This window comes from Hippoglossus stenolepis, chromosome 21, assembly GCF_022539355.2.
Source record: "Hippoglossus stenolepis isolate QCI-W04-F060 chromosome 21, HSTE1.2, whole genome shotgun sequence".
NCBI classification, from domain to species: Eukaryota; Metazoa; Chordata; class Actinopteri; order Pleuronectiformes; family Pleuronectidae; genus Hippoglossus; species Hippoglossus stenolepis.
This window is the reverse complement of record NC_061503.1, coordinates 4,236,986-4,245,817: the sequence shown is the minus strand read 5'-3', so window position 1 is coordinate 4,245,817 and position 8,832 is coordinate 4,236,986. Positions and strand designations below refer to the sequence as shown.

Genomic DNA, 8,832 nt, shown 5'->3' with positions numbered 1-8,832 from the left:
GACAGTTTTATACATCTATACAACAATAATCTATTGATTAATCATATGCTGTAAGAAAAAAATACTATGTGTAGATATATCCTCCATCCCTTTATGCTGGCAACTTATTGGCAACAAGCTGGCAACAAGGGAACGTGCCTCAGATGCTATTCATCACATATGTGTGTATAAATGTCTGACCCAAGCAGAGGCTATTATAAGCAGCAAGTCCCAGTGGACATCAGCAGGTCAGACACACGGACAGACAGAGGAAGAGAGCTGCATGAATGGACGAGGGACATAGAGGGAGGTGAAGAGCCCCTGTTACCTAACTAAAGCCAGAGAGAACAAACGCCAGTCCTGCTGAAGGATTAGCTCCTTGTCGATGCCGTAAGTGAACCAAGAATAACACAGATTACCGATGTGTGTGTCTGTTGTGTGGTTGCTATAGATGTGCTCTCGCAAGTACACGTTGACTAACCCACTGCAATCCGATCATGTCAGTCCAAACACAGGCCTGAGCTTGGTGGGGTGGGCCCCATGTGTCATTACAAATAGTAGTTTTAATGTGGAATAGAGAGCTATCTCAATGGGGATTCTCCAGTAAAGTAGGACAAGTAGGGTCACCGATTGCTTATAAATATGAGCCTCCCCCATTTGACTCCCTTGGGGTATCCTATGACAATATCCTGGAGGTGACGCAGTGCAAGGCATCCTGTGGCGGCGAAGGGCCAAAATATATTTAGCTCTCCTCAAACTCACTTTACATGGTAACTAAAGTGGTACATGGTACAAATTCATACCGTTAGGACATTTACAACAGAAATCTAGAGTTTGCCACAATCAATGAACATACAGGTACTTTTTTATATGGTGGCCTGCAAGTATCTTTTTAATATGCACTTACTGGCTTTACCCTTGTTTTAAGCTGTTTTAAAACACACACACACACACACACACACACACACACACACACACACACACACACACACACACACACACACACACACACACACACACACACACACACACACACACACACACACACACACACACACATATATATAAAGGACAATGGTCATTGTTGCTGGGGTCGACCCTCTAGTGAAGGCTAACAAGCCAATTAGACACAATCATGAAGGTTAAACAGCCAGAAACAGAAATACATTGTCTATGTATATATCAACAGATTGGAAACTCCCCTATTCAGATGAGGAAAACAATCCTCTTCTTGAGTAAACATATACCATGAAAAAGGAAGTTGTAACTTAGCATAGTACAACAACTGTAAGCAGTGAAGACGCTTGGCTCAGTCCAAGGTTATACCAAGGTGTTAAAGCTCACAAATAAACAGGTCCTATTCCATTTGACTAACACATTGGAGAAACACAATTGTGTGTGAAAAAACACGTGATAATTATTGAGGAGACCTTTGGACACAATCAGCTGGACTATCTGGTTTTGCTGGCCATCCTTAAGCTAAGCTATGTTAAGCTATGCTTTGTATTTACTGTGAGAATGTGAGAGTGCGTGGTATCAATCATCTCATCTAACACTCTGGGACAAATTACATGAGCACATTCCACAATATGTCAAACCATGACTTTAAGATACAAAATCGGTCAGTCCAGAGGTTGAAAGTTCACCTCATAAATGTTTATCTGATTTGACTCTTGTGTGGACAGGTAGAGGCACATTGTACAGGTAAGTGTGTTGTTTCATAGCCTGAGGCGTCCTCTCAGGAAGGTACTGTCTTACACACATGATGGCTTCTGACAGATAATGCTGATATCCAGGCAACATTAAGGACTCTCACAGGTTTTAGTTCAATCCTGATAAAATCCACCCATTGATTGTCCATGATTCATTCAATAGTAAGTACAAATGATTTATAGATAGAGAAACAAACATAGGATTTCCTGCATTCAAGTACCTGAGATGAGCTCTGCATTTACTTTCAATCCACATAGTTCTTGTTGCTGTCACTGTATTAGTTTACACCACTGAGCCACAGCTTAGGGAGACCTAGAACCTGATCTGAGCTGTCCTGTCAGCACAGACTGCTGGCTCCACTAATGCAGGTCAGTAGGTCTGTTGCTGTTCCCCATACTGATTCTGTGCTCTCTGTTGTCTCTACAGAACATGGCCCTGCCCTTTGTGATGGTGTTGCCCTTGCTGATCATCGTGGCAGCAGGGCTGTACTACATCTACAATGAGGTCACGCTCTACATGTCCAAGTCCTTAGTGCGAAACAAAGTGGTGGTGATCACGGATGCTGTGTCCGGGGTGGGGACTGGTAAATGATCCTACATGTGTTTATAATGCCTAACATGGCTTTCTGTCTGTCAGCAGAATTATCTTAAAAAGCAGATTCCGTGAAATTTCACCAGACTTGTAAGCCCTGGAGGCCGAGGAACTTGACTGAGGTGGAGATTCAGATCTCGGATTGGTGCCATTTAATGATTATTGTATAAAAGCGATGACTGGAATCAAAAGAGCACAGACAAGATTCAGAATTCTAAGAGCATTTTGATTTAACATGTTTAAGGCCATTGTTTTAGTTTTCGGAAAAACTTCTTACTTGCTAGAAGAGAAGATTGATACCATGATATGAATCCAAGGAAAATAGGTTGTTGCAATAAAGATATACAGCAGAGGCTAGCTAATTAATACAAAATATATTTGTGAGTTTTTAGAGTTGCTGTCTTTTATTTATGCTGTGGAGAGAGACAGGCTAGCTGTTTCCTCCCTAGTCTGTATGCTAAACAAAGGTAGGCGCCTCTATCGCTAGACATTTGTTAGAAAGAAAACATAAAAACAGATCCGGATGTGTGAAAGAGTATTCATATATCAATTTATTGGTCGTCGAATTAATCAGGCCCATATCCGTCATTTTGAGATGATTGATAATTGCACTCATGACACCAAATCTGTAGACATTAATGTCAAACTTTTAAGAAGTTTTTTTTACATGGCCCAAATTATATAAGGACATTTTTTTATGATTTGGAATAGATAGAGTGCAGATTTACTTACTCAAATAAAAAGAACTCAGATTATTTAAAAAAATATATTTTTCTGTGCTTGAGTCTTGTGTTTCATTTGTTGTAATGATTAAATTGGTGTATTTGATCATGACCTACGAAAACCAAGTAATTTAAGTATAAATGATTGGCTGCCCTGCTCTCTAAATGTCAGGATCTCCTCGGCCAAATTGATCAACCGCTACTTCAGAGATGCTCTATGGAACATAGACTTTGGACAAAGCCAGTCCAGATGTATCCCAAAGCTTTTAGTCTGTATGCTAATCTTAGACAATTGGCTCTTGGGGGGAGCTTCATGTTTAAAGTATCTGTTTGATATTTTGGGAAATGGATCTTCCCATGGAAACTTGGAAGTAGTTAAACTCGCTAGTGTATGTTTGGAAAAATCTACCGACCAGCCCCTCTGTTAATAGCGAAGAAACAGTTATTGCACATAAATATTTTTCCTTTCTGTTTTTGTTCTTTCTCTTCAGAGTGTGCCCAGCTCTTCCATAAAGCCGGCGCCAGACTTATCCTGTGTGGGACGAGCTGGGATAAACTGGAGTCTCTGTTTGATTCTCTGACTAGTGACGCTGACCCCAGAGAGGTGAGAAAATCAAATCAATCAAAACGGTGACTGCCAGCATTAGATTCATCATAAACATGTCGGACTCTGGAAAAACCCTTCCAACTAAAACCATTAGTCTTATGGTGGTAAGTCATATTTTTGGCAAATTACCGTGCGGAGAAACAAATCTTTTAATAAGTAAATGTCACGTCTACTAACACACACTGAAAGCTACACAGTTCAGAGACAGTTTTTATTAGGGAGCAAAGCCATATCCCCAAAACTCACTCAAATAGCCATTAAGAACAAAAACATGATACAGACATTATGTCGTAGGTTTAAACTTTTAGCGAGAGAATGTATTCATCATAACCCCCCTGTGCTCTGTTGCCTCCTCCCACATCAGCACTTCCTCCTCTGAGCAGCACAATAGCAGGATATCCTCTCTGACAAAACACTGTCCTCCCTGACTCTTCTGCACACAGGACACAACAGATGTGACTATCTGAGAAAAGCACACACTCATACAGTAGATAACAATGTCATCCAGTTTGTATGGATGTGGACTCACTGCTAATGAGATTCTGCAATCATTTACACAAATCACATTGATTTCTCTTTACCTTTGGGGGTGTTTTCCCTGTGATCATCATTAACTGGAGGTCACGTACCTTTGTTGTTTCCAGGTGATCATGTAACAGATATATTTATTTATAGATAGAGACAATGCACAATACAGTTATTGTGCCAGATATAGCTGAACGCCAGAGGCCACCAGCAGTGAGCACAGGTTGCAGATGTGAGAGACAACAGATGTGGTGAATTAAAAACTTGTAAAATGAAAAACAAACATGATAAAAAAAATAGGAAACATGTGCTAGATGTTTTCTGTTCTGGTTTACGATGCTAAAATATAACTAGAACATGTGAATATTGCTCTTGAAAGTTTGACTAGATACACAATACTTACAAAGCTTGTTGATTCAATATTTGTTATTTAGAAATACTTTATTAGAGATATTACAGGAAATAAGAGGACAGAAAACACAAATAAACAGTACTGTCAAACGCTTTGAGTGGTCAGACAAGAAAAGTGCTATATAAATACAGACCATTTACCATTTACAATTTACATTACGGCCACATACAGTACACAGTCATTAGATATAATCGGTCTGGCTCTCTCAAACCTTGCTCCACTCATGTTCAGGGGGTTAGTTGCTGGACCAAAAAATAATTGTGATTGACCGCTCCATTGGGAACACACATTGCAACGATTTGTTGATGCACGCCCTGCCACTCCTTCGCTTTAAGATCCCAAATTTTACATTGGAGGAAACCAAGAAGAAGAGTTATTCTGAGAGAAGGCAAATTGTATGTTCTTAGTCAATTGCTGGGTTAAGTTAAGCTAATCACCTGCTGGCTTATTTAGTGACCAAACACAAGAGGGGTGTCAGTGTCCACATTTTGAATATCATCATAATGTGAACTTATCTTTACATAACATGAATTTAGAATGAGTACGTTTGTGTAAACTGTGCACATGTTTTTGTTAGAGTTGTAGTGACCCACTGCTGTAGTCATATTGATGTTTCATGAACAGTACGTATTGTCCACACATATTAAAGTAATACAGTCTTGTGTCGCTCAAGACGTTTGCCCCCAAACTGGTGATCTTGGACTTTAGTGACATGGACAGCATTGAGGATGTGGTGACTGAGGTGTTGGAGTGTTACGGCTGTGTGGACGTGCTGGTCTGTAACAGCAGCGTGAAGCTGAAGGCCCCCGTACAGAGCATCTCCCTGGAAATGGACAGAAACATCATGGACATCAACTATTTTGGCCCCAGCACTCTGGCCAAAGGTGAGCTGAACATTCCCTGGATCAGACTATGACGATACCTTCTGTTCTGTTTTGACTGATCTCTAATGTCATAATGTGGCAGGTGTTCTTCCAACAATGATCTCCAGACGATCGGGGCACATTTTGCTGGTGAATAGCATCCAAGGCAGACTGGCCATCCCATTCAGAAGTTCATGTGAGTTGTCACCAAACGTTTCTTGGGGCTTGTTTAGATGTCGATTTACCTGAATAATGAAAACTTCCATATTTCCAACTCTTCTCTAATGGAATGCAATGTAGATGTGGGTATAGCTGCTAAAACTGTGCTTAAGCAGAAGAAGTAACAACTCACCGAGGTTTCAGACATAGAGTTGTGTTCTCACAGTATGATGCAACCGACAGTATGGTGTTTCAGTGTTGTGAGAAACAAACCATTAGACAAAGTATAATGTCCTCTGCAATGTATGGAATGTGGCTTCTTTACAACCAAGTCACACCTCTTTTGTGTTTGCGCACATAATGACTATGTGTGTGTCTTTGTCAGATGCCGCATCTAAGCATGCTGCGCAGGCCTTCTTTGACTGCCTGCGGGCTGAAGTGGAGGAGTATGGGATAATTGTCAGCACCATAAGTCATACCTTCATCAACGCCTCCGACCCTGTGGGGGAACCCGCCCCCAAGCAAAACGCCCTGGCTGCATGTGAGTAGATCAACTGCAGTTACTGAATGGGTCATGAGATAAGTCGTTACTATTGTGTTTTTGATCATTAAATATGAATAGAGTTGAAAGTTTCTTAGCTGATGATGAGCAGTTCGCCTGTGGTGCAAAGGAAATGGCTGCACAATCTAGTTTAAAATGTTTGGAATGCTCCTTTTTTGGATTATAAAATCTATAGCATCTAAATCTATCTGCTCCTCCACAGTTATTGCTAGACAGATGACCCATGGTTTGCGCCCGCCAGTCCTGGCCAATGAGGTTATGCAAACGGTAAACAGAAAGAGGAAGGAGGTTGTGCTGGCCCACCCCATCCCCAGGGTGGCCCTCTACCTCCGTTCCCTTTTTCCCCCTTTCCTCTTTGCTGTGCTGGCGGCTGGAGTGAAGGACCCTGTGTTGGCTGGGTAGATTCAGGAGACAGGCTGAAAGGATAAATGGAATCAGAGATGTGGAACGAAGCATGAGTTGTTTTTTTGGAAATGGTAGATGTGTAATAGTATGTAGTTGACACTAAGCTGGACGACTAACAGGGCAAAGTAGGCAACTGCCCTGGGATGCTAGTCTCTCTGGGACTGAAGACTCCAGATTCACCATGTGGAAATTTGTTTGTGGCAATTCAATTAATAGTTGAATATATATTTGTTAATACTTAATAATGGCCACTAAAGCTTAAACCCTGTTTACTAAGTAATTTTGTATAAAAGAAAATCACAACACTGACGAGCATTATATCGGTTCTGTGGCAAACATATTAGCAAACAGTTGCCTATTAAAGGTTCAGTGTGTAGAATTTAGTGACATCTAGTGGTGAAGCTGCATATTGCATCTGAATACCCCTCACCTCACCCTCCCCTTCCAAACGTGACAGAGAACCTGTGGTAGCCTTGTTCAGTTGTCATAAAAACACAAAAGGTGTTTAGTATGTCTAGTCTGGGCCATTGTAAAAAAACATGGCGGCCTCCAGAGAGAGGACCTGCTCCCGATTCTAGGTTAAAGAAAACAGCACTTCGTAGAATTTAGATGACTACACACTACGCAGCAATACACACAACATCACTACGATTATTTTATGTAAAATTTCTGCCAATAGATCCCTTTCATCTAAATCGTACACACTGGACCTTTAAGTCAAGCAGACTTGGTGTGGAACATGCGCATTCATTTTGAGTCATGTTTCTGTCCACCTGATGAATTAAAGAACAATATTCATTCTCTTTTTTGCTCTGTTTTGGTATCCCCCACAGCCTGACCTAAAACTACCTGTATGTCTTTAAATGCTTACTGAAATGTACAATTGTAAAATAAATGCCATAGAGGGTGAATTCATGACTGCTGTTTTGTGCTCCATGTGATTACAACCGTGTACCTTATGAAGACAGAAGCACTTGAGTGTTTGTTCAAACAGCAAAAAATGTAATAAAACTACAGAACTTAATTGACTGATGTTATTTCTGCAACTCTTAATTGCATTTAATGAAAGTCAATGTAAGGTTACAGATTAGATTAAAGGGAACCTGTAATCATGCCTTGAGATGAAGCTCATTTATTGTATTAGAAGAGAACAGGATCTGATTGTAAGTGTTGTACTTTACTTGAGGATTTCTATTGTATGCTAATTCATTAGCATTAACATTTTTAAATGATCATGTAAGCAGCTGAATACTGAGAACTGTCAAGGTTAACCACCACTGAATTATTTAATTTTAAATCTTAAATATTGATCTATATTACGTATACTTAAAATTTCAAGCAGGTAAGTTAATTGTCTTGAAAAACGCGTTTCAGGGTTCATAAAATATAAGTGTCCACCATTGAATGTAAAAGTAAAAAAAAATCTAATTAGACCAGTGAATTTCTGACATCAGAAATTAAGATATATTGTTATATGCCCAACATCATGTAAGTATTAAGTATTAAGACTTATCTAAAATTTGTAATTACTCCAGAATTTTTTATCACACTGATATGAGCAAGATGCACAGAGCAAAACTGTTAACAGGAAAAATAAAGCTTGATTTTTTATTATACCACCACCACCAGCAGAGGGTCCAGCTGGATTAATTTCATGTATCAGTGCACACCAGAGTGTGGTTCTCTATTTATCCTCTAGGTGGCAGCAACATATAGCTATTAATGACTGGTGTATGATGCTGATGAATTTCGCCTTTACAGACTCTTTTCTCAATGATCTGTTTATGTATTGCAAAATGACCCAGTATTTGTTAAAATATGAATTCACTCTTCTAATTAGTGAATAATTAGATGTGTGATGATGAAGGATGATTTTCTTTGCAATTTGCGATTATATTTATATATAGCAATTATAGACATATTCATATTCATATATTTGGTATATATATATATTCATCTATAGCTTAGCAATTCTTTCTTGAAACAGTTCCTTTCACCACAACAAATGCTGCACATTCGCTGAGCTTTGATGTTTACACAGATGCAATCCATCCAGTTACATGTCACTCATAGATTTATTGCTCTCATCACTTCAGGGCTGGAGGGCAGGAGCTTCTGCCTGCCTGGTATTATCTTGTGAGGATTACTCTGGTGGGATCAATGCTCTGAACATGATGCACAGTATATCCTAGTTGGTGAACGAACCGTGTATAAAACAACACATTTGGCGCATTATATGAAAAATAAAGTCTAATCCAGGCCAGCTCTGTGACAGAAGCGCTTTTTGTGACGAC

The 8,832-nt window shown here is 39.8% G+C and overlaps 1 protein-coding gene across 1 annotated transcript; it reads left to right on the top strand.

Annotated features, from left to right (window-relative positions):
- Positions 1-210: 210 nt before the first annotated feature.
- dhrs7cb (dehydrogenase/reductase (SDR family) member 7Cb) lies at positions 211-7,562 on the top strand. The gene is made up of 7 exons (XM_035145845.2): positions 211-369; positions 2,119-2,275; positions 3,497-3,609; positions 5,223-5,433; positions 5,516-5,608; positions 5,957-6,112; positions 6,336-7,562. Exons 2-7 carry the CDS (start codon positions 2,122-2,124, stop codon positions 6,533-6,535), a joined length of 927 nt encoding a protein of 308 aa, XP_035001736.2. The 5' UTR covers positions 211-369; positions 2,119-2,121; the 3' UTR covers positions 6,536-7,562.
- The last annotated feature ends 1,270 nt before the right edge of the window (positions 7,563-8,832 follow it).